This window comes from Brachyhypopomus gauderio, chromosome 5, assembly GCF_052324685.1.
Source record: "Brachyhypopomus gauderio isolate BG-103 chromosome 5, BGAUD_0.2, whole genome shotgun sequence".
NCBI classification, from domain to species: domain Eukaryota; kingdom Metazoa; phylum Chordata; class Actinopteri; order Gymnotiformes; family Hypopomidae; genus Brachyhypopomus; species Brachyhypopomus gauderio.
In genome coordinates this window covers 35,630,048-35,656,281 of record NC_135215.1, presented here as the reverse complement: position 1 = coordinate 35,656,281, position 26,234 = coordinate 35,630,048, and the positions used below count along the sequence as shown (strand labels likewise).

The 26,234-nt window shown below is 43.4% G+C and overlaps 3 protein-coding genes across 7 annotated transcripts in view; 1 reads left to right on the top strand and 2 right to left on the bottom strand.

The window, feature by feature from the left end:
* The window catches only part of ano3 (anoctamin 3), a 59,105-nt gene extending 52,326 nt beyond the window's left edge, over positions 1-6,779 (bottom strand). The window contains exon 1 of one of the 4 annotated variants that reach the window (XM_077007551.1): positions 6,287-6,779. In XM_077007551.1, coding sequence (XP_076863666.1) covers positions 6,287-6,395 — 109 coding nt within the window. In that variant the 5' untranslated portion in view covers positions 6,396-6,779. The remainder of the gene's footprint in view (positions 1-6,286) is intronic. The other 3 variants (XM_077007547.1, XM_077007548.1, XM_077007550.1) reach the window with 3 other exon arrangements.
* A 7,741-nt stretch (positions 6,780-14,520) lies between these two features.
* Positions 14,521-18,358, bottom strand: LOC143515337 (uncharacterized). The gene is made up of 4 exons (XM_077007546.1): positions 18,148-18,358; positions 17,261-17,955; positions 16,544-17,103; positions 14,521-15,855 (listed from the first exon to the last, which is right to left on the bottom strand). The coding sequence occupies exons 2-4, from the start codon at positions 17,935-17,937 to the stop codon at positions 15,587-15,589; spliced, it is 1,506 nt and encodes a 501-aa protein (XP_076863661.1). The 5' UTR covers positions 17,938-17,955; positions 18,148-18,358; the 3' UTR covers positions 14,521-15,586.
* Positions 18,359-23,336: 4,978 nt separating this feature from the next.
* Positions 23,337-26,204, top strand: svip (small VCP interacting protein). Of its 2 annotated transcripts, XM_077007544.1 has the most exons (6): positions 23,337-23,587; positions 23,670-23,776; positions 23,935-23,985; positions 24,317-24,363; positions 24,927-25,040; positions 25,137-26,204. In XM_077007544.1, exons 2-5 carry the CDS (start codon positions 23,714-23,716, stop codon positions 25,006-25,008), a joined length of 243 nt encoding a protein of 80 aa, XP_076863659.1. In that variant the 5' UTR covers positions 23,337-23,587; positions 23,670-23,713; the 3' UTR covers positions 25,009-25,040; positions 25,137-26,204. The 2 variants fall into 2 exon arrangements, with proteins under 2 accessions (XP_076863659.1, XP_076863658.1); XM_077007543.1 differs by lacking the exon at positions 24,317-24,363 and having other exon boundaries at positions 23,342-23,587.
* Positions 26,205-26,234: the final 30 nt, after the last annotated feature.

Below are 26,234 nucleotides of genomic sequence, written 5' to 3'. Positions count from 1 at the left end.
AGTATTTTCTTTTTTCTGTTTTTTTTTTTTGTAACATCTTACTTCTGCTTTTAACCCTATAACACAATTTACCTGTTGTATAACATACATGCAATGCGATTTTTTTTAAATATGCAAAATGTATTTGTGTTCAAGTATAAAATGCAAAGCTGTTTCGACAGTTGTTTGTGTTAATTGAACTTAATGTCTTTAATTAGGATTACAAAGCTTCAGTCCTTAACTTTTGAATTATTTTGCTAGCTTTTTCATTGCTTTCCTGAGTAATTCCTGATTATTCTAAAGAGTCTTGAAGGAGATAACATTAAACCAAGAAAGAGATCTCCCCAGATCTCCCCAGATCTCGTATGTACCTGAAACCAAATTCTCAGTTTTGTTTCCTTTAACCTCAGAGGAATCTCGTGTCTCATTTTTGTCTAGTAATATTTCTTCTAAACAATTTTAGAAGAAACATCTGTGACAGTATAAGCCTATGAGACTACACAGAAGTTCAGTTCATCATCTATCTCACAGGAAACTGTCCTGTGCTCTCAGTGTATTGTTGCTTCATGTGATGGTGTGATGACCTTCACTATGTTAGGTTGCTGTATGGGTTTCCTCTCACAAAAATTACGTTTACATATTTTGTGTATTAAATAATATTGACGAATTGCTAACAAAGTGCCAAGATGTGGAGAATGTGAATATCTCTTTTGAAATCCTCTCATCTAAAACCATCCCCTATAGGGGATTTTTTAATATATAAAACCTTCTGTAGGGTAATTACATGCAGGCCGTGCAATACAGCTCTCTCTCTCTCTCTCCCTCTCTCTTTCTGTCTTGCTCTCTCTTTTCCTATCCAACTCTCTCCTGGTCTTTTTTTAATAGATAATGCCCTAATTACAGGTACAGACTGCAACACCAACTGTGCGATACACAATGTGTGGCATTTCTAGGATATTACTACGTATTGCCGATAAACCAGTTGTTTCTGCCTTTATACAACTGCATACAGGGTTCAGTTTGTGTTGATGTGGTTGACATCATCTTAAACAAGAAAGCGATCAGCCTTTGACTGATGACAGCTGGGTTGCCTGGCAACCCATGGGTGACCACTTAACCTATGGCATATTCTTCACAGTGTCCTTCATGGGGTGACAACAGTCTGCCACTGCCAGATTAGGGAACCCTTACTCTGTGTGTCACCATGGCCTCTGATGCTGGCCTTCCTCTTTAACCTGCTCTCTCTGCCTTGTTTCCACTTCTTATTGTATGCTTAGACTTCATCACCTGTCTTAATCCTTCCTCTTCCTCACAGGGCAGCTTTTCCTCCCACTCTACTCCCTTACCCTGTCACCCCGACCCCCTCCAACACCACCACCACCCCCACCAACACCACCACCCCCAACACCACCACCACCACCACCAACACCACCACCACCAACACCACCACCACCACCACCACCACCACCACCAACACCACCACCACCACCACCACCACCACCAACACCACCACCACCACCACCACCCCCTCCAACACCCCCACCAACACCACCACCACCACCACCACCACCACCCCCTCCAACACCCCCACCACCACCACCACCCCCTCCAACACCCCCTCCAACACCACCACCACCACCCCCTCCAACACCCCCACCAACACCACCACCAACACCACCACCACCACCACCACCACCCCCTCCAACACCCCCACCACCACCACCACCCCCTCCAACACCCCCTCCAACACCACCACCACCACCACCACCACCCCCTCCAACACCCCCACCAACACCACCACCAACACCACCACCACCACCACCACCACCCCCTCCAACACCACCACCACCACCATCACCAACACCACCACCACCACCACCACCACCACCACCACCACCATCACCACCACCACCACCATCACCACCATCACCACCACCACCACCACCACCATCACCACCACCATCACCACCACCACCACCACCACCACCACCAACACCACCACCACCACCACCACCACCACCAACACCAACACCACCACCACCACCACCACCACCAACACCACCACCAACACCACCACCACCACCACCACCCCCTCCAACACCCCCTCCAACACCACCACCACCACCACCACCCCCTCCAACACCCCCACCAACACCACCACCAACACCACCACCACCACCACCACCACCACCCCCTCCAACACCCCCTCCAACACCACCACCACCACCATCACCAACACCACCACCACCACCACCAACACCACCACCACCACCACCACCAACACCAACACCACCACCACCACCACCACCACCAACACCACCACCACCACCACCAACACCACCAACACCACCACCACCACCACCACCCCCACTTTAGCCTCTTTGATACTGCTCATCTCACCTTCCACCCATTGGGTGTATCTTGCTTACTTGGGCTGCAGGCCAAATCAAGCAGGAAGGAGATTTTCAGTAAAATCAAGTAAGAGTGCTGCAGGGCTTGTCTCCTCTACACATACATGCAGAGCCCATGGAGGGTTCAAAATATGCTATTTTGCTATCACACTGATTTTGTGTGCTCGGGTAAAAGAACACACATTAATAAAGTAATTTTATGAACCACATGCAGCAACCATATTATTTGTGGCTGCTGAACGTAAGAAATATAATCTGCACTCAATAATCTTATTCAGCTTTTTTAATCCCCTGAGACAGATAACAAATAAAATGACAGGATCTTTAGTAATCCATGTGTTAAAAGTACCATGATTGCCATAATCAATAACAAAGAATGAAGTCAGTTGCATTGAGTGGAATCTGTAGGAGCGTAGCACATATAGGAATCACACGTGGCTCTTCACAGATAACTAGATCAATGCAAACGCTGCTTCACCCAAGTAGCAATAATTTCACTGCCCTTTTCCCTGGGCCAGCTTTAAATAAAACCAGAAGGTGTGCCCTCGTTAAGTCACCCAACCCAGTGGGTCCACCAAACAGAGCCTGTACGCCCCCCCCCCCCCCCCCACCCCACCCCCACCCGTGGGTTATATAACGGGACAGGTGGTGAGCCTGTGGCTGAGGGGGTGTTGTGCAACACACACACACACACACACACACACACACACACACACACACACACATGCTCAGACCAAGGGAGTGACAAAACTCACAGCTCCCCTCTGCAGGGAACCGTCTCGTTCTGTGAGTCACTTCACACAAAAAAATTATCATTTTGGGGAAATGTTGTCATGAAGTTGATTACTCTTTTCCGTTTAACTGTATAACTGAATGTTCATTGGTTAGCAGAGTGGTTAAAATAAAACTTAAATTCCCATTATACATGTAGAATAATGAGTTTTTATATTATTTGATATCATACATATTTTCTATAACTTTAACCTGCTTTTTTAGGATGAACAGTATATGCTAGCTTTGCAAAACAATTCAAAAATACTTATTGTGAGCTATCATACTTCAGACCAGGCAAAGATATTTATTTCATGTTCTGCTACATAAATACTAACTAATTACTGACTTTGTGCTGTTTAGGAATGACAACAGAACCCTTCAAAACACACATTTAGATAATGATAATACACCGGAGCAAATTTACACTATGAAATGCTTAAATTGGCAGTTGCTTATTTTGGTATTGAAGTGCTGAAGTGTTGAAGTGTTGAAGTGCGAAATGCTATGATGTTGATCAAGCAACCAAGACACTTTATATCACGGCCTTCCCAGTGGAAAATGATCAAGGAGACTAGTAGTATCTTCAAGAAGGAATCTATGTTGGCCTCACTGGGATGCTGCCCCCCCCCCCCCCCCCCCGTCTTTCTCTATGTCTGTTTGACTGTCTCTGTCTGTTTCTCTTTTTCACTCTCACACTCCCTTTTTAAATTCAAATAACAACACCTCTCAGTCTTTTTCTCTTACAGAACCAACCATTGTCTCAGCAAATCCACTCCATGCACACACACACACACACACACACACACACACACACACACACACACACACACACACACACACACACACACACACACACACACACACACACACACACACACACACACACACACACACACACACACACACACACACACACACACACACACACACACACACACACACACACACACCACTAAACCAAAAATGCTCTTCAATCCCATTTTCATTGGAATTATTTCACAGTGACGAGATCATATTTGTGAGTATTCGGACAAACAGGATGTGCAATAAAAAAACAAATGTTTGGTAATTTGACCTTTCTTCCTTTAATCCAGCAGAGGTGATATTGGCGTATGAAAATCAGATTGCAATATAAAAAACCGCTACCACACAAAGGAAGGAGAGGCGATAAACATAATGAAATCCATTTTCCTGCCTATGCTGTTATATTTAGGATCATGTGACATTGATCTGTTTCTATAGCTACTTGTTTTTTGCAGGAGAGCACTGACTTCATAACCTGCACCTACAATGGCTCCATGACTAACTCATTACTCCCTACGTCTAATGGCATGTTCTTTTCTATTACCAAACCATCCAGCCACACACCGATCTGCTTCATAAAAACCAGTGAAAACCTGCCCTACCTACTGTGCCCAGTCAACACAAAGAAGCACACTGCACAACTCTTAACTGAGGACTACTAACTGCATACGGTCTCTTTTACCCATCACACTACCATCAGTATCTCACATACGAGTAAAGTGCACATGCCTTTACATTAACCATCAGCCATCAGTGATCTGGAACCTTCCTAGCCCTATAATCCGAGGGACTGAATAATTATCCACTGGGTCATCAGAACTCCTCTAATGCCCCATGACATGCTGGGACGACACACTTATGTTTGTCAATACCGGATGTCCATTGGGGGGGTGAGTAGCACTATAAATACACGACTCCCAGAGGAGAGACACCGCCACACGTCACCCACACGTCTCCCACACGTCTCCCACTGCTGACAGTCAACAAACAATAAAACAAGCCCCAAACGCAGCATGGACTGTGGGCCAGCGTGGGAATATTCAGGGCCGAGATGATCAGCGCTAGAGAACTCTGCTCTGGGTTGGTGAAGAGGAGAAGTTTGGCAGGAGATCACACCAGCAGCCTGACCAAGAGACTCGATGAAGGTCTGGTTCTGTCCACCAGCATGCAAACAAAACAACACGCACAATACACAGAACAGATGGTTGAAGGAAGAAGGTAAGAGACTTCCACTTTATGCTGTTTTAGTTCAAGCATAACAACTTCAAACATTTATTATGCAAAAACCTCAAACTTTATTATACTGTATTGAAGCCTGCTTTGGCAAAGTGCTCATGTTTGGACATTTCGTTAGTGGATTTTCACTGAAGGATTTGCTGTTTGTCATTTCGAGTACGAGCTAAAGCAGTTAACTGCCATACCATAAAACTAATGTTTACAAGACCACCAATAAAATAAACATGTAACTGGCTCTCTATAGGGAAGGAGTGGAAAAAATAATTTGTGAGATGTGATTATAGTCTTTCACACTCAATTCGATTACACTCTCAACTCCAATCACCCTGAGAGATACAATTTCATTAAAGTGCACTCTAATGTGAACATGACCACTTATTGTGTATAGTAACTCCAGTAATGATTGTGTCAGTGCGATAGAGTGATAGTATATACAAATATACTATAATGTGCACAACAATAATTACTATATATATATATATATATATATATATATATATATATATATATAGTCATAAACTTGTTTATACAGTCCGAACCACATACAGACAAATACAGTCCGAACCACAGCCTTCGTAAACACCATCGTATATTTCTGCAAAGTTAAAGAATAAGAGGCGGTAGAGCTAACGCGTCCAAAACGAGCCCGAACACGAGCCCGAACCCCCAGCCCCGTGCAGACTGCGCCAGTGTGATGCCAGGACGCACCGTGGTGTTTAACGGCATCACGCTTCCCCTGTCAAAACCCTCGGAGCCGTCTTGGACCAGCGCATACCAGTCCTACTGAAGTGAGATTTAAAAAATAAGGAAAACTACTTTTCCACCGCGGCGATTCAGTTTGTCCATCAAGAGCGTCACCAAGAAAAGCCCTGTATATTCCCTTACGTTTAAAAAATTTGTTAAATATATGAATGCTTATTAATATAAGAAATAAAAACATGCGTCACAAACACCTCCAGACCGGTACAAACACACACAGGTTACAGCATTTCTTAAAAGTAGGCAGCAGTTGCACTATGAACACACTGGAGCATCCTTCACACGGTGGAGCACGCACAGGAGACGCAGACACTGATACCGACCCTTCTGCTGCTTGAAGGACTGTATCGATCCGGAGTGATGCACCATCGCGGCGGTCGACCTGCTTCCAAGGTTAGAAAAGATCTGCTCTAAAAAGAAGGCGGCGTGCATGGGGAAGTATGGAGGGACTGCGTGGGTGTCTCCGCCGGCCCCTCACATCGCACGCGAGCTGTGGAGCGATGCGCAAACCCAACACCTGCTCCACCATCCATGACTGTTGTCATAGAAACGTACTGTAAGGGCGGTCCTGATGGGAGGTAAACACCCTCTTCTCCCGCGTGCGCTTGCTGTCCTGATACCAGTGTGAGGAAGAGAGGAGAGGACGAATGTAAGACAAACACGACTGATATACTTCGTGAGTACCGTCTGCTCGAGGCGTACAGCACGGGACCGTTTTGCTCCACTCCTTCTAAAACATGCAGTCTTGGTTATCACTCGCATTCAGTGATCAGTATGTTAATCGGTCTTCTGTCCTTGCGAGTGGTGTTTGGGAATTTCATTTATTCTTTAGGTTTCAAACGTCACTCTAAATTTAAATGAAAAGCAAAAGTGGCCGATCCCAAAACCACCACCACAAACCACCAAAATTCAACACCAATATTCTTATGCTAAACCATATCGTTAACTTAATATGTTACCAAGATTAAGCAATATGGACGTGATGAAAAGAAAATACATTTTCCGGGATCATATATTTTTATGTTCTATTTTTAACTGACGTATCTCATTTCTTTAAGTATCCTGTGGCTCCACATCATGTTTTGAATATTTTTAATAGATAACAAGTTCATGAACAGCACCTTGAGTAGCCTAAATACCTTTACTTCAGTTTGACCTAGTGAGGGAGAATAAGCCACGTATTGTTATATTGTGAAACCTTTGTTAAAGTTCCATATGTGTAAGGTTTAATCACAAAGTAGGATAAGTCTTATATGCACACAAGCTTGCAGCATCAGAATATTTTAATATTTGGAGCACATAAAAGCACACTTATAATATTAACTTTCTGATTTCACCATACACACTACAAACGTGGCATTGCTCTCTTAAACCAGCTTTAGATATGAACAGCCTGCAGTGCTGCAGGACGGGAGGGTGGTGGTGGGCGGGGGGGGGGGTGGGCAGGGGGGGGTGGGTGGTGGTGGGGGGGGGGTGACGGGGTTGGGGGGGGGTGGTGGGGGGGTTGCTAGGTGATTTCATTTTCTGATTTGCTGATGGAAACAGCCACATCACACAAGCACTGACTCCTTGTTTAATGACATGGTTGGGTGGTTTTGACTTATGGCCAGGTTGTATAGATATGGAATTATCCTTCCACCCTTGGGCAGCACCAGAATCACCCTCGGAGCAGAATGCTGCACCACCTGAGTTTAGATGTCTGAGTGCTGAGGGAATCGGACCCAGAGGAAATTCTCTGGGGGAAAATCAGAGCAGTCGATATCTGTTTAGAGCTTTGCTGACCTTGCAACTCCCAGAGAGAAGATCCAGAGAGAAGATCCTACTGTTTGGAACAAATGCAAAATAAATAAATCAATAAATAAATAATCCCAAGGGAACAGAACATGAACAAAAATGATGAGATACCGAACTTTACCAGCTCTCTCTCTCTCTCTCTCTCTATCTCTCTCTCTCTCTCTCTCTCTCTCTCTCTCTCTCTCACACACACACACACACACACACACACACATAGTTCAGGTGAGTCTACTCTTACTTCTAACACGTGTAGAAAATCGAGCTCATAGCTTTGCAGTCTACAAGGGCACACCCATATACACTCTTACGGACATATATACACCCACAAATGTACTTACACATTCAGAGAGAGAGAGATGCAATATTTACCACAAGCCAGATTCATGAAATGTCTGCCATGCTTAATGTAGCCCAGTCAACTGTAAGTGCAATTATTGTGAAATCATTTGTAGGAGCAACAGCAGTTTCATCATGAAGTAGTAAACCACAGAATGGCACAGTCTAGGACTGAAGCACATAATACATACAAGTCCCCATACTGTGCTGCAGTCAAACTGCTCCAAACTGCCTCTGAAAGCAGCATTATTACAAGAATTGTGTGTAGACATTAGATATCCATATCTGTGCCAATGGACTTATAGAACAAAGTGGCTGGTATTACAAAACCATTCATTCTCAAGCCACTTTATTAGGTACAGCTGTTCAACTGCTCATTAATGCAAATATCTAATCAGCCAATCATTTACGGCATTTGGCAGACGCCCTTATCCAGAGTGACTTACATTTTTATCTCAGTTTTATACAAGTGAGAAATTGCTCAGGGGCACCTCAGTCATGGCCTCAGGTCTGGGAATCAAACCCACGACCCTCCGGTCACAAGACCAGTTCCCTAACCACCAGACCATGATTGCCACATAACAGCCACTCAGTACATTTAGGCATGTTGAAATGGTCAGGATGACCTGCTGAAGTTTGAACTCAGCTCAAACTCAGCATCAGAACGGAGAAGAAAGGTGATTTAAGTCAATCTGAACATGGTATGGTTGATTGTGCTATATGGGCTGATCTGGGTAATTTGGAAACTGTTGATGTACTGGGAATTTTATCCACAACCATTTTTAGGGTTTAGAGAAAATATCTCTGGAAAAAGAAAATATCCAGCAGTTCTGTGTGAAGGAATGTCTTGTTGATGCCAGAGGTCAGAGAAGGATGTGCAGACTGATTTGAGCTGATCAAAAGGCAACTGTAACTCAAACAACCATTCAGTATAACTGAGGTGTTCAGAAGAGCATCTGTGAATGCACAACCTGGTCGGTGATGTTGGTGTAATGGTGTGGGGGATATTTTACTGCCATACTTTGGGCCTCTTAATACCATTTGATCATTAATCAAATGCCACAGCCTACCTGAATATTGTTGCTGACCCTTCATCCTTTTATGACAACAGTGTACCTATCTTCTGATGACATCGACCATGTAGCACCATGCCACAAAATGTAATAATCTCAAATTGGTTCTGTGAACAGGACAGTGACTTCACTGTAGTGAAACGGTGGCTACATTCACCAGATCTCAATCCATAGAGCAACCGTGGGATATTTACATTATGGAATCTGCATCAACTACATGGTGCTATCATGTAGGCATGGACCAAAATATCCGAGGAATGATTCTGGTATATGGTCATATACATCTCCAAACACAGACACACTGTCTACCTCCTCCCTTCTTTCCTGCCTGTTGAAGTCGAGTTGTTGGATTTGAAGTTCATCCACAGGACACCTCGTAGCTTGTAACTGTGGTAACATCATGAGAAATAATCAAGAAAGTCTAAATCTGGACCCTGCAGTCAGTTTCCCCACCGAGCGTAAGAGACACTGTGGCAGAAGGAAACAGCCAGAAAGCCAAAATAAGACAGTAAATCTGTATGTTTTCATACTAAATCAATAAGCATGGGCCATATTACAGCCATTTTTCACTGACTAATCACACCCACAAGAACACTACAGCACTGAAATTCCTTTTCATAACTCTCCATCTTGCACTCTCTCACTCTCTCTTTTCCTCTCTCATCACACATTGCCATTGATTTACCCTCACAATTTACGCCCCCCCCCCCCCCATTAGCTATTTTATTAAGTAGTTATTTACAATTATGAAGTAAAAATTCCCAAACAATGAACAGACAAAATGGAGGTGTTAAGTTATAAAGAATACATGGAGAGGGCAGTCTGAATAGAAGAGTGAAAAGAAGGTTTGAAGAGAAGGTCAAACAGACCCTGTTCAATGTCAGGTGCACAAGAACACAGAACAGCCTCCACAAACCAGTACACACCAGCGAACTCTCACACACAAAGAGGATTATGTCTGCTTTCATGGATGAACATGCCACTGACATAAATCTTGTGTCCTCAGCTGCACCAAATGGCCAGCTACACCACTGTCACAAATAAGAGCGGGGAAAAGAAAGGAGGAAGGGTGAAAAACAGAGAGTGAGTGAGAGAGTGAGAGAGAGAGAGAGAGAGAGAGAGAGCGAGAGAGAGAGAGACAGAGAGAATAGGAAATATATATATATATATACACAATTCTCTCTCTCTCTCTCATACACACACACACACACAGTCATGATCTCTTTCTTCGTGTTTGCTCCATTTCTGTGACATTCATGTTATCTAAAATACCATCTGTGTCCTCGTGCAGGCAGGGGACCGCCAGCTCTGTCCGCTGCCGTCGCCCTGCCACAGAGGTCCAGGAGTCTCCGTGCTGCTGTCCCACCGCTCTTCCACCACACCACCACAGCCGTAACACCTCCGTGTGTGTTTGTTAATGAGTGCACCTCGCAAGGCGATGACTGCCAAATTGTTTAGCAAGATGTAGGTCAGATGACTTTTGCTGCAGTGTAGAACGCGCTACTGTGGTGATACTGCCCCCTTGTGGTTCGAGCACCCTGTGTTGTCACTCTAATTAATATTAATCTCTTACGAAATTCTGAACTATTCCTAGTTTAGAATGCAGGCAAATAATTATGAAATGTAATGTCAATATAGATCTAACAGAATGTACTTAATATCTGCATTGTGCCTAACTGTGTCCTACATTCATAAAATGTATTGGCCTATGAATTGCATAATAATTGTGTTATGACCATTCAGTGTCTTAAGTATTAAAACTCTGTGGATGTCTGGCAGCAGTGAACTGACAAGTCTATTTGTCAGACTCTTGGAGCCCGTGGAGCTGGTCTGTAGACCAGGCTGCCTGGTCCAAGCTGCAGGCCTTAGCCAGTCTTCACCAGACTACAGCCAGCTGGCCCCTAGCATGGCACTGAGGACTTGGACACTCTGGCAAATACAAGATGCCTCATATGGTCACTTTCTGGACTAAAGGACTAAATGACTAATTAAACAAAATAAACTTCAACTTTACATGTATTTTTTTTTTACACAGAACATCACCATCTTGGAGCTACCTATGTAACAATATACCAAAGACCATTTCTATTAAATCAGAGGTCTGTAGCAGAGATCAGAGGTAAAATGAAATGACAAGTGACACCCCAAAGTTATACTTCTCATAAGCCGCATGTATTTTAATAAGCCTCCTTCTCTTTCTGTTAAGAGGCAGTAATGGGGTGGTAGTAGTAATGGTGGCACCCTGCTATAAATCAGTGTTTAATGATAGCATGAATTAACAAAGTGTTGCCATCTTTTACACTGGTGATATGTTTTAAGAGGTGATTATATCAATTTTCCAGGAGCAAAATGAACAGCACAACCCCATCATAAGCTCTTCTGAGTGTGAAGCCAGAATGGTTGTGAATTCTAGAGGATCATTAAGGGCTTAATCAGTTCACAAACCGAGACCTATCTGGAAGAATATAAATGTACTTTTCAAATTAGTGTTATTTCATACTGCAAAATTAGCTTGTAGCCCCCAAAAAAATGTTGTCTTGTTTCTTCATTTCATACTTAATACATATACAGCTTCATTGCAAGTAAAATTGAGGCTTAATGGTGCCGACTGTGGGCTTGGAAGGGGGGGGGGGGGGGGGGGGGGGGGGGGCATACTGCCTGTCCTGTCTAACCCGCCTCCTGTGGGCTGGGCTGGAAGCTGGACCATTTTCCATTTTCCAGACACAAGCTCAGAGACACACTGTCGCATACAAAAGAAAGACTGTTTGTGTTATTTAAGAATACTACTTAGAATGATCACCTTGGCTGAGAGTGGACAACCTGTCACCCATACTAACACCTGTCCTCAGCAATATTGCTAGTCCTGCTTTTATCAGCTATATTCAGCATAAGCCCCTCCCTCTGGATCCTCTGGATTCACCTCAAGCCCCTCCCTCTGGATCCTCTGGATTCATCATAAGCCCCTCCCTCTGGATCCTCTGGATTCATCATAAGCCCCTCCCTCTGAATGCCACCCCTGCTGTCATGCCTACACAATGGCAGCTGCGCGTGAGCCACTGAATGGGTGTTCTTTCTAGGTTTTGGAGAAAGTCATCCCCTCTCAGCCTCGTTTTTCTCTCAGCCTCTCCCTTATTTTTAAGCACACACATCAGGTTTTAGACCACTGCACAGCACTGAGTCGGCCCTCCTCAGAGTATCTAATGATTTACCACGAGCTGCTGACTGTGGCAAGTGTGTTTTAATTCTTTTAGACCTGACCACAGCCTTTCATACCGTCGATCATGCTTTTTTTGTTGGATCAGCGAAAGTGTGTTTTTGGCATTCAGGGTACCGTATTGAAGTGGGTTGCCTCATGCTTAGAAAGCAGAAACTTTTCTGTCATGATGGGTACATGTCATTCCTCCTCAGCGTCTACTACGCACCTCAGGGCTCTATCTTGGGACCTGTCATGTTCTCTCTACACATGCACCCACTTGGGTCCATCTTCCAGAGGTACAAAATACTATATAACTGTTAGGCAGATGATATTGTATGCTGTTGTACCTCCCACTTAAGCTGGGTAAAAGCAACTCCCTGCAGCTCATCTCTGTTTAAGATACAAAGGCCTGGATGTCAAAAATGTTTTAGAAACACTGCAACACTTAAATCTTAGTCTTTCATATGTGATTCTTGCCCTTATCTCCTCTTGCACTGACTACTGCAATTCACTCTACCTAGGAATACATGTCAAATACAAGTAAAGTTTGTCATGCCCGTAGTTCTAAATGCAGATTCAAGGAACCATAAAAACGGACACAGTGAATGAATTTCCATTGCACTGGCTACCAATCACAGTGTGAAATGTCTATTTATTGTTTGTGTTTAATGCTGTCCATGGCCCCAAGCTATATCTCTGATCTTATCAGCCTCCATTCCACCCCTTGAGCACTACGATCTACTGGTGAGATGGTTTTATTCGTTACATGCCCTATGTTGAGGTCAAAGGTGACCAGGATTCCTCACTGGCAGCTCCCAACAATACACATTTTTCAGTCAAAAAAATTACAAACACCTATTTATTCTCTCAGGCATCTTAGTCCATTGAAAAAATATGGACACTATGGACCCCTCCAGACTGCTGAGTTCAGGTGTGTCCACTCTTACTTCTAACACGTGGAGAAAATCTCATAACCTTTCAGTCTACTAAGACAGCTGCTGTCTATTAAATGCTATACAAATAAAACTGTTGTCATTGTGGTTTTTCCTGTTGACCCCTCTGCTCTAGTCTCGACTCCCCCTTCTACACCAGTGCTGTCTGTCAGGGAGGTGTGCTGCGTACACAAGTGTGTCTGGGACGAGTGAGCTCTTTTCTGAAGCAGAATGAGACGGAGTCATGCCATGACCTCTATAGCATTGTGCCCTTTTTCCTCTGCCCTCTGACCCTGAGCGACAGCACAGCCCTCCAACAGCCACACACTTCCAACACTGCTTCAAAGAACATTAATAAATAAAATTTATATAATAATAATAATAATACCTGAACCTAATTTGTGTAGGATGATGAATAAATTAAGAAAAAAGAACTCTGGTGTTATGTGTAACAGTCAATGTTCAAATAGAGGCTTCTATTTTTCTTTATTATATCTGAAAAATTGTATTATAAAGCCAGTGTCTTAATCTTCAACACTTTTAGATGCCCTTGTTTAGACAATCCTAAAATAAACAAAGCAAGACTAGCCAGGACCACAGAAAAAACTGTGATAAGTAAATCAATCTCACTCATGGGCACACCAGTCAGACTGTTTCACATGGAGTTTGAAACACACACACACACACACACACACACACACACACACACACACACCGTTTTCTCTGCCAGGTGTAAGGGAACCTCCTGAGCTCCTAGGATGAAAAACATGGAACATAAACCCTGAAACATAATAAGCATCACAGAAACGTCCTCAACAACATTACATCCAGCAGCATTAAACTGGACATAAACTATGTTTACTCCTTCCTTGTACTGAATGAATTACTTTTACTTTCATTGGTGTTTGATAAGAGTTCTCCAAAGCTTTGATAAATGATAACTGTAATCAATGAAATGGAATCGTACAATTGTAATTGCCTGTAGGTTAAGTGAGTCAGAACTGCTCTGAAACATTAGTCCTCTTCTACATGGTGGTTAGGCAACGACCAGAACCTGATTCAGAACAGAAACGGTACGAAACATGAAGTTTAGTTTTATATTAGCAGCGACGCTGACACACGTCCTAGTGCAGTAAATCACACCAGTTTGCATTTATCCACCGTGTCCTATAATCATTGGCAATTAGGTATAGTAAAAACTTAAAATAAGATAGCAATACACAACATAGGCTACTAGATCAGTTTAATCATAATCAGGACTAACGGTATTCAGAGTACTGAACGTGTATAAGAAGCATGGACATCTGTAAAGAAACATCAATATCGCTCTCGTCTTGTGTCCGTTTCTTTGCTCTGGACACCTGAACCAAACACGCCAACAGCATCACACACACTCATTACCAGAAACTTGGTATCCTTCGCAATCTTGAAGAGTAACTGAAAATGTTTTCGCCTTCGCGAAGCAATAATCCGATTGATGAGGAATACAGTGCAAATGTATCGCCATCGCAGGCGGATCCAGTTTCTGGCACTATCGGTGCAGCAGGACTGTCCGAGCATTGAAAATAACGTGTTTCTATAAAGCCCGATGCAAAGGGCGAACAGGACGGTGGAGGGTGTGAGAGCATGTCCGACTGCACATGGAGGGTGTTGGAGAGAGACACGTGCATCTGAGAATCCCTTATACAGCAGGCACCTTAAACTTGCCTTTCACTCCTTCCTTATATTAATAATGCATCTGGCTAAGTAGTTCAGTGCATCCTAAATGGCATTCTGAAAATGCACCTGCAGAAATTAAACATGAGTTCAAGTCTTTTAAATCCATTAAAAAGTGAATGGCATTCATTAATCTTAAATGCAGAAATACAGCTTAGAAAAACATTAGTAAGCACACAAACTTTAAATAATGGTACGATCACTTCTGTTAAATTATCAAACACGATAGTTATTCCTGGAGCTCACATTAAACAGGAAAATCCTGATTTTAACTAAGAACTGAAGAACGTTTTACACCAGAAGCATGTTAGTAAAAACAACTGTGGTGCAATCTGTTCACTTTTAAGAAAACTCATCACCACCACTGAAATGATCGAATATCAATAATACAATGTGACTATCACTATTAACCTGTTTACACTGAATTTAATAGCACACAAAAAAAGAACAATGACAATGTTTCACTACCTTTGAGAATATCAATGACCAAAGCAGGAACTAACCACTTTTTACAGAGTTATCATTTGCATGGCTCGTGTTACAGTGTGCACACATGCTGCTAATGACTGCGCAGGGTCACAAGCGCTTTCTGTGGTGTATTTTCCTCTGATGCTGGTTCAGATTGTCTTTAATCTTAAAAGCTCTGCCGCACTCGGGGCACGTGAAAGGCCTGGCCTCCGAGTGAAGGACCACGTGTTTGGAGAGCGTGCGGCTGTGGCGGAAACCCTTTCTGCACACGGGGCACTGGAAGGGTCTCTCGCCCGTGTGGATGTTACGGTGTTCCTGCAGGCCTCGTTCCTGGGCGAACGCCGAGCCACAGTCTGTGCAGATGTGCGGACGCTCACCTGCAGGGGTGGACAGGTACCAGTGGAACAACGATAAGTGTACAGAACAGCATTAATGCCTCGTGGATCTTTAAGAATCACACTGATGGATGTTTTTTGGAATGGTACAGTAGCAGTCACACATTTACTACCACAAGGAAGGAAGGAGAGAGGACAAGTTCATCTTTACACACTCACAGACTAGACCTCTAAATATACAATACCAGGAACACAAAAACTCTATAAGAGTTTAACAGTGTGTTAACAATTGTAAAGCGCCTTGGGTATCCTGATAAGGCTCTATATAAAATTTAAACATTCATTCATTCATTCCTATAAGGTGCTAATTTTGGTACCTATTGTTAAAAGGATTCACACACTGTTATCCTTAAGATTTTTAAAAATACCACTAATTACATCCCACAGAGATAGTAACATCAACACTGCACTGTTAAGCACGTTGATGATGTCACACACTGCAGAACCATGTAGCTCATTTCCCCATGAAGAACAAACAATCTGCTTAATATTAACATCTTAATATTAACATCTTAATATTAACATCACTGTCTGTTAATCCACTTGACCCAAAGGACATGAAGTGCAGGATTAGCACTTGCAACACAAAGACGTAGCACAGAATTTCTAATGCAGCTGAATTTCTATTAAGAAAGATGTCAAACTGATTGGATCTCCGTCACTTCTCTACCTGTGTGTGTGCGCTGGTGGCACCGTAGGTTGAAGCGGTCACGGAAAGCTTTGTTGCATTCTGGACAGTGCAGCATTTTCCGATGGACTCGCAGATGGTTGGTCAGCTGGCTGAGGGACGGGAAGCGTAGATCACAGTGCTTGCACCCCAGACTCTGTCCCGGAGTACATCTGTGCTTTCGCAGGTAGTCGAACCTCTTGAACTTGCTACCGCAGTCAGGACACTCAAACATGCACTTGAGTGGCATGTCAGGCTTGTCTGGTTGCGTGGATAAGTCACCGTTCATACACGCTGACCTGAGTGAAAAGGTGGGTGATTCAGGACTGAAGCAGGTACCAGGAAGCAAAATCTGACTGGAGTCGTTCCTCATTGGTGGTCCGTCTTCAAGATTCAGGACAGGCTTTGCATCAACCACTGATGGGCTAAAAACAACCTCAGAAAACTCTTCCTCTTCAAAATGCTCATGTCCAACACCAACGTCCAGGCTGAGGCCATCAGACTCACATATTTCTGAATCCCTCCTCTTCAAACACAGCTCATTCAAGTTGATGTAGTGTTCTCTGAAATGGATTTAGTGCAAAGGGTTAAACAAGAATAAAACAAAATTGATTTCTTTGATTAAAGTTTAATGACCCCTTAAAGCACATTAGACAGTATTGCAATTCAATATTTTAAAAAAGCATTACATCTCTGCCTTAAACACAAACACAGCCTTACTCCGAGTATCCTGTCTGTGCCTCATAGTCCTGTCCTCGCTCCGTGTCCCGCTCTGCCCCGTTATCCTCCAGGAAACAGGCTGCCACGATTGCAGCTTCCTCCATGTTGTGTGGCTGTTGTTTACTGGTCTTCTCTCGAGCATCTGGTGGGAGGAGAGAGAGGAACTTCTGTAGGGCCACTCTCCTCACCACCTCCTCTGAGCTGCACTTCTCTGGCTGGAGCCAGCGCTTGGCTGCCTCCTCCACCCCGAGCTTCAGCTCCCGCAGCCCCCTGTGGGCGTCGTACTTAACCTCGTTGAAGTCCCTCCACCTCTCGTGCTCCAGGGCCCACGCCTGCCTCCTCACGTCCGCTTTTACAGCCTCGTAACTGAGCTGGTCGGACGGGGCGCGCTCGCCTTCATCCACCCGCTTCACGCAGAGGAGCTGAGCCAGCCGCACGCCCCACTGCTCCTTCGGGAGTTTGCTGCCGTCCAGAGCTCGTTCAAACACAGACAGAGAAAACTCCAGGTCGTCCCCCCTCAGGTCCAGCTGTGGCCCGGACTGCTGCTGCAGGCTGGCGCCGTCCGGATGTAGAAGCTGGGAGAGGAACTGGGCCTGGATCTCACCCTGCAGGGCCACAGCCCTCTGGAGCTGGATGTGCAGGTCCAGGAGAGACCTCAAACACCGGAACAGGTCCATCAGGTGTCCAGTGGTGCACTAAAAACAGAGAGAAAGCTGATTAACTGGAAAAGAAGCCTGCATTTAACTTATTTGAATAGAAATGATTATTTATTTGCCATATACAGTCGGTAAGGGTGAAGACACAGAACCGTCACACACACGCAGCTGGATCTAAACATCAACCAGCAGCTACAGCCCTTTAGCTTAGCAGCACAGCTAGGTCGCTACCTCGGGCAGAAAGTGGGCAAAAGTCCCGATTAACAGGGCCGGTGGACGCAGACACGGAGAGCTTTAGTGACAGCGGTGGTCAGTGAGCTGTTTTGTGCGTTGTTGGTGAGTGTCCAGGTTTGTTTACTGTCGTGTCGGTGGTTTGAAGGCGCCACCGCGTCTTCCTCCCAGTCGTCGGTTGCGCTTCTTCTTTGTTGGTTTTATTTTCCGACACGATCGGGCCGTAGCGCCATCTGGTGAAAGGGAAGGAAAACGCAGCCGTTCTGTAACCAGCAGTAACAGGGTGCTCTTCATTCTCATGAGTTATGCTTCGTACTCCTCATCTTCCTATCATATTGCACCAGGGGCGGACTGGCATACATTACTACCGGAGATTTCCCCGGTGGGCCGATGGGTTAGTGGGCCGCCGGTGGTTTAACTCGGCCCGTGGAGGAGCCACTGCCGCGCACTGCGGCCTTGGACTGGGCCTGTAAACACATGAACGAGTTGGACCGGGCCGCGGACTGGGCCAGCTGATGCGGGCTGACGGTATGCAGCGGAGATCAGAAAAAAAAACCAGCTTGTCCCAGAAAATCCGGGCCGGACTACGAAAACATACAGCAGCTGTGTCACTTATTAATACAAGTAGTCAGGAACTGGAAAAGCCTCGTCCATGCCACATTCATTATATCTCCCTGTCCACATTGCCATAAAGATGGAGCAGTCTAAGGGTCTAGAGCAGGGATGTCAAAGTCAAATACACCGAGGGCCAAAAAACCAAATTTGCTACAAGCCGAGGGCCGGACTGGTTCAATGTTTATTAAAACATATTGAAATGATTGCACATAGCCTATTGAACCAAGACCTAACACAGTGTATATTATTTAATGCTTAAATGAATAAAGCAATATTTTCTTATGGATGTCAGTAATTTCAAGTGAAAACATTTTTCAACAAGCAAACAGATAAAAACAAACTTCCTTCAAAGAAAACATGTACTGTACATTAAATGAATAAAGTAATAAAGGTTTGAAAAGTGCTGGAATTTAGGCTAAAGTACTTGAAAATGCTTGAAATTGTAACGACTTCGTTTCACAACAAATATCTGTCTGACTGAACAGTTCTCTTGTATTACGTTAACAAATACGAGCCTCTAGTAATTCCAGGACGAAACATGAGAGAACGTGAAGACGTTGTAAAGCGCCTTGGGAATCTGGAAAGGCGCTATATAAATCGAATATTCATTAATTCATTCAAGATTGGGCGTTTTCAAAATAAACAACCATTAAATAATGTGAATAAAAAAGCAAATTATTTCGAATAATTTCGACTATATGTATAAATATTTAACTTAATTAAGTTTAACTGGTGCACGACCTTGCGAATCGACAGCGTGCGACGCCCTCGCGCACGGGCGGAGCCACTGCGATTACGTCATTTTCGCCTCGCCACTTGTGTGCGCTGCAGTGACTTCGCGGGCTACCGTTGCATTGTGGGGAATGTAGTGTTTGTGCGTGCATAACGCCATCGGGCGGCTGTGGCCTGCGGGCCGGTTCTAATAGTAATTAAATATCATCCAGGGGGCCATAGATAATCAATTCGCGGGCCGGATGTGGCTCGCGGGCCTTGACTTTGACACATGTGGTCTAGAGACTCTCCCAGTCTCGCATCCACCACTTCTGGACATACATCTGGAAATAAATGATTTAAACTTATTTTTAATAGTTTGATTTTACCCTTGTTTTTAAATTCAACTGTAGTCAATAGTGCTGGCCTGATTTTCTGTTTTGAGGAAGAAAAAGAAGCTGCTTCTTTTAATCTCAAATCCATACCTGTCAAGTTTCCCGTTTTGGCCGGGAAACTACCGTATTTTACCCCTCAGAAAATCTCGCGGAGTTCCGTCTCGCGACACCCCTAATAACCGCGGTATGTTTTTTTTTTTACTTTGATGTTGTGAATTGAATATTCTAAATTACGTCACAATACATGACGTTGTTAATTAGTAGAATTCCGTTTCTATAGTAACGACATAACACAACATAACCGAACGTATATAAGGCCGTACGTCAAGGCAGTCGACACCAGTGTGATATTTGTAGAGAGAGAGGAGAAATCACCGCTGAACATATTAATACAGTAGTGGACAGTGGAATAAGAAAGAAAATGGACTGCATTATACAGATTGAGATGGAAAGTGAAAATCTGAGAAGTGGACAGGAAGAAACAAAGGATGACACACAGACGCTAAGTGAACATGAGGAGTTGTTCAATGTGAGTATTGAGAATATGATGAAGAAAGCCACAGATGAAAAAAATACAGAGAAAATAAAAAACAGAGAGATAGAAAAGGAGTGGGCAAGAGAGAGAGAAGAAATGAAGAACAGACACAAGGAACTGGAGGATGAAAAGAGGGTGATTGTAAAGGACATGAATCAAATGGAGGAGGACTATATAAAGGAGATCAGAAGGATGGCTGAGGAAAAAGAGAGGGAGGAGCTGGAGAACATCAAGCTTAGGCAGGAGATCCGCTTCTACGAAGAAAATGAAAAGGCAAGACTGAGCGAAATAGAAGAACTTAGGCAAAAGATGAAGGAGAAGCAGCAAGAGTGGGAGACGGAGAGAAAAACACTGGCGAAATGTCAGAAAGATTTGAAGAAGATGCAGTTAAATTTAGAACGTATTCTTCTAATAGATCAAGAAATTAAGAGGATGGAGGATGAGAGGAAGATATCGGCGAAGGTGAAGCAAATGGTGGCTAGAGTGTTTGTGAGAAAAGACGGAAAACCTGAGGGCTCTGAGAAGAGAACTCTGAGACGATGGTGGAAGAGTTTAAAGAACAACGTGCTCTTCAGGAGCCAGGAGAGCAGCGTCCAACAGAACCAAGAGAAAAGCTCCGCCAATACAACAGAAATCTCATCCTGCCCCGGCGAAGGGAAGGAGACGAGAAAGAAGAGTATATGGCGAAAATGGTTCAAGCGCTGAAATGAAAGTGTGAGGAACCGCACACGATCTCCGTGTAGATGCGGTTCACCTGCCGCTCATCGCGGCTCCCCATCGCAACTATTTAATCTTCCCCCTCACTCTTCTTGTGAAGTATTGGTGCCATGCCACGTACCGAGCGGTCTCTCCGTCTTACTGCCTTCCCCGTGTACCGACCTCTGCTCTCCTCCTAGACCTCGTCCCCTGCCTAGTCCCTCTGAACCAGAACCATATAGAGAACATATAGAAAACACAAGGTAAGTTGAAACTAGGGTGGCAGTTTTGATCAATGAATCTTACAAGACTAAAGAGGAATACAACATACTAAAATGTTATAGTACAGTATGATATATGTAATCATATGTAACCGTACTAGACTTGTATTCTATTATTTGGAGCTGTTTGGGGGTTTCTGGATTTTGAAGCTTGGCTACTGGAGTTGTTCACCTTTCTGGATTGGCTCTTGCTTCCAAGATGACCATCTTTTAACTGTTTCTTCTTTCTGTCATTCCGTATTGTGCAGGGGGATTCCTCTTTCTGAGTGTGGGGCGATGCATAAAAATGGTGGAAACAGCATCTGCTCTCAGCCTGGTCTTGCCCTGTTTGGTTCTGATGAACTGGTCTGCCTCAAAATGTGCCTGCAGAGTGATGTAAGTTTACTCCTCACACATGACAACTCAGTTTTGTCTTCCCATATACATATCCCATAGTGGGTGAATACACAGTATTAGAGAACACTTACTGGATACGTATACACTCATTACACGTATAAAAAAACAACCAAGGATGTGCAACAAGTTCAAATTCATATCGCATCAATACTCATAATAATCATTTTCTCCTGTCTTTTTCTCCTCTCTCTCTTTAGGCCAAAGAACCACAGGGGATTCAATGGAGCTGCAACTAGATGGCACCCTCACCTGTTTGATAGCTCTGTGATCATTGTTTCAATAAAGACGGCTATTATCCGCACTTGGATCCTTGTCTGCCTGATTAATACGTTACAGAAAGGGTAGTAAACGAACCTGTGCCCTAGAGAGATTATAAATAATATTATGGCATTTCACAATAATATTAATAATAATAAAAAACACATTTTATGAACTTATTCATTTTGTTTGGATGTGCCATTGCCACAGAGGACGTGCTGATGCCAACTCCTATCTGAGGTTCACCGTCTGCACTGAAGATTTTCACTTTCCATCTCAATCTGTATAATGCAGTCCATTTTCTTTCTTATTCCACTGTCTACTACTGTATTAATATGTTCAGCTGTGATTTCTCCTCTCTCTCTACAAATATCACACTGGTGTCGACTGCCTTGACGTACGGCTTTATATACGTTCGGTTATGTTGTGTTATGTCGTTACTATAGAAACGGAATTCTACTAATTAACAACTTCATGTATTGTGACGTAATTTAGAAGACAGAAATGCCCTTTTACATTGAGAGCTTTTATTATAGATTGGCAGTTTTATCAACCAATCATATTATAGAATTAAAATCGTGGGGGCGTGCTCCAATGGTCTCTCATTTTTATTTGAAACAAATCCAAAATGTTGCCAATCTGTAGCTGTTGTGTTTTTCTTTGAAACCAGCTCGCTTGACTCACAACTAACACTCAATCGTCATTGTGGCTTTTTCCCCTCTGTATGATCTTAGTGAAAACCGCCACTGTCATCATACTGCCCAATCCTAGTAGGTGCTATTATTAGCTTAGCTTAAAATAAATATATACTAAAACACACATATGCTCCTCTGTTCATTGCGGATGCACTTTTGAAATAATAATGTTGCAGTAGGCAAATTGCCCTGATTTGCACTGGTGGTAGTTGTTGTTTTTAATTTATTTTATTTATTTTTTAAATTTATTATTAATAATTAAAAGTTGTTCTCTGCACTACGTTATGTAAAATAGTTTTAAAATATTTTTTGTGCAACACCTTTATATTTATTTCTTTAATAGTTACACAATCAACCCGATGATTGATGATGCAGGGGGCACCAACCAAAATCTCGCCTAGGGCACCACATTGGTCAGGGCCGGCTCTGCCTCCACGGGCTGATTAAACCACCGGCGGCCCACTAACCCATCGGCCCACCGGGGAAATCCCCGGTAGTAATGTATGCCAGTCCGCCACCCGTCTGTGTTAGAAAGTCAGCAGCTACAGCGTTTCACGTTGGTTTAACGTTTATCACCCACTCATCCATACCACCAGGTGGCGCCACCGAACCGCAGCTCCTCCCCCGCAGCGAGCCCACCGCCACCCAGCCTGCCAGGCGACGGCCACTCGGCCTGGTTGGAACAGGTTCTCCAAGTAGTTATATCGGATATTCAATTATATTAAAGCAAACAAGTCATGGAGGAATATCGCAGTAACCTTTTTTGGTGCGTGTTTATAATTTGAGGCTGTTGGAGGTTTCTTGTTTTGTACGTTAAGCCCGTTAGATGACGTGTGTGTACTCCAGCAGCAGCAGCAGGTTTGTGGTTTATATCAACTCTCATCATTCACAACCTGTCTCTCCTGTCTGCAGTAACACAACCTGTCTCTCCTGTCTGTAGTTGGACACTGCATTAGATAAGCAGCTGTTGCAGGGACACCGAGTATGGGGATGTGTTTGCCCTGCCTGGGTGGAGCAGCAGAGGATGGAGTAGCTACACCGGACCCTGTAAGTACTCCCAACAGCTGCAGATACATCCTAATGTGTGCTGGGTTATAATGTCATACATGTAACTCGTTTAGCTGTTTTATTACCACACAGACGTATTGTAAAATCATCGTTATCATTTTGGATTAAGCTTCTTCCTTGTTTACTGTTATTTACAGGAAACAAAAAGGCGACAGTTGGCAGAAGCTGCAGAGAAGAGACAGAAAGAGGTGATTATTATATTTGATTATTATATTTGACATTTACTGTCTAGCAGGTGTTCGTGTCACATGGTCTATAATCTTTCTTGATGGAGTTTCTGAGTTTTTTGGCTATTTGTTTGTAGAGTATGCTGCCGTTTCTTAAAACACCCAGTCCTTACTCCCTACTGAACACACACGTGTCTGTGCTCACACACATGGATGTGTTTTCACCAGTCTGTGTTTATTCGTCCCGTTTGGTGACTTAAGATTCAACGAAAAAGAAAATCCATTACATTTCTTATTAGACAACTTGATATTTGCTGTGGCGTGCCCCTCATGTACATTGTGGACCCTTTAGAGATATTCATCAGCACTCGCTGCTCACCGAGTTGCTAAGAAAGCACGGTAAGTGGGGCATGATCTTTCTGTATCAACGCTTGCATTCAGCAGGAAACTTCACATCGCAGTGACTTTTCTACAGTGGCTGAAATTATTCTGTGATAATTGATTCCCTTTTCTAAGTTGTAGATTAGCTATAGTGGCTTTGGTTACAAGCCACAGTATGCATTCATGTTTTCAAGAAATGGTTGAGATTGCCAACATGTCACATAATTATGTAATGCCAAAGTGGAAGAAAGTTACCAGGTGACAATTCTGTTTAATCCCACAGTCCTTTTATTTGTTATTTTTTTCTGGTTGTTGCTTACACAGAGAATAAATGTTTAGTTTCATCCACCATAAAGCTCCACATTCTCAGCATGCTTGAGTTGAGCACAGCACACTGCGCTGCTAAATGTCACGCACTGGCTTACTGGACTTGTCACACGTTAACTGTGTTTTAGTTGAAAGTCTTTTTGAAATAAATGATAATGTTCAGTCCGAACCATATCCTTAAAAGTGTTTTATCCAACACGATCAAGTAAATGTGGTAACTTTTGCTTTAAACTTCAGCTGTGTTTGTCTTGTAGACCACATACAGAGGCGTCAAAAACCCAGAAGCAGTGGAAAGGAAGAAGAAGAAACAGGAGGAGATGGACAAACAGGCGATGAGTACATCGCCCTCTGGAGGCGGGGGGCTTAAGGTCAAGCGCATTCACAAACATTACCTTAAGTCATACTCATCTGTGCTTTTATATGTCTTTTTTTTAGGTCTAAAAATGGTAATTGTCTTATTTTAGTGGCAGGTCGGCTAATACAAGATGAAGAGAAGACTACCGTGTGTCATCATTGTGGGACAGGCAGCGTGCGCAGCAGTCAAGCAGTGAGGTGTGATGCCTGCCCTTTTTTTCTAAAAGCTAAACTGCGGAAAGTTTGTTACAAGCCAGTTTTCAGCCAAGCGTCCTGCAGGTTATGTCCCGTTAGGCATCCAGGATGGCTCCTAGTTTGCAGGACGTCTTTATCATGCCAAGATGTGCTAGCCAATGGAATATCTGTGATAGTTAAAGGCAGTTATGTGTGGCTTTAATACATTTATTTATGTATCACTACTGAGAGACTGAGAAACTCTAGTTACACGGCTCTAATGCTCACAGCTAATGCACCAGAGTGCTTTATTCATATTGAGTGTTTTTGTCCTTGACTTAAAGTAGTTTTCTTTTAAACTCAAGTATTCTAGCAATTGTTCTATCTGAATATAATTGTATCACAATTGTATGACAATACATTTGCATTACAAAAAAAATCACACTTCCTAATGAATTTATGAAAATGCATTTCAGATATTTTTGGTTATATTCTACCAGGTTTTGGTCGTACAATATAAATTCTTTGATCTGTACAGAATGTTGAAGTGAGTGTCTAATACTACAAGTGAAGCTGGCAGTATTGATAAGGGGAAGAGTGATGATTTGAACTGGTCGGCTTGACCATTACTATAGCAAAGGTTTTGTTTGTTGTTGATTATCGCAAATTTAAGACGGGGATCGGAGGTTGACCCTAGTGTGGAAAAAGACTTCTGGCTTGTCTAGCTGATCTATAGTGCTTCTGAGCTATAATGTATTGGACATGCTGTGTAATTGTAAGCCACTGCTGAGATGAGATATGGGTGTCAAACTGGGCTTCTGTGCTCCTCACGGAAAAGGTTCTCTTTAATAATTTATTTTCAGCCAACTAAAAGAACTGTTCATAAGTTTATACTTCACAGACCACAGTCCTTAGGCAGTTGCTCAGTGCTCAGATACAGAAGACTCACTAAAGGAAATATGGATTCTTTTCATTTCAATGGACTGAATAAATTCACAATCTTATTCCTTTTCTGATTTTCTGTGTAATGTGTG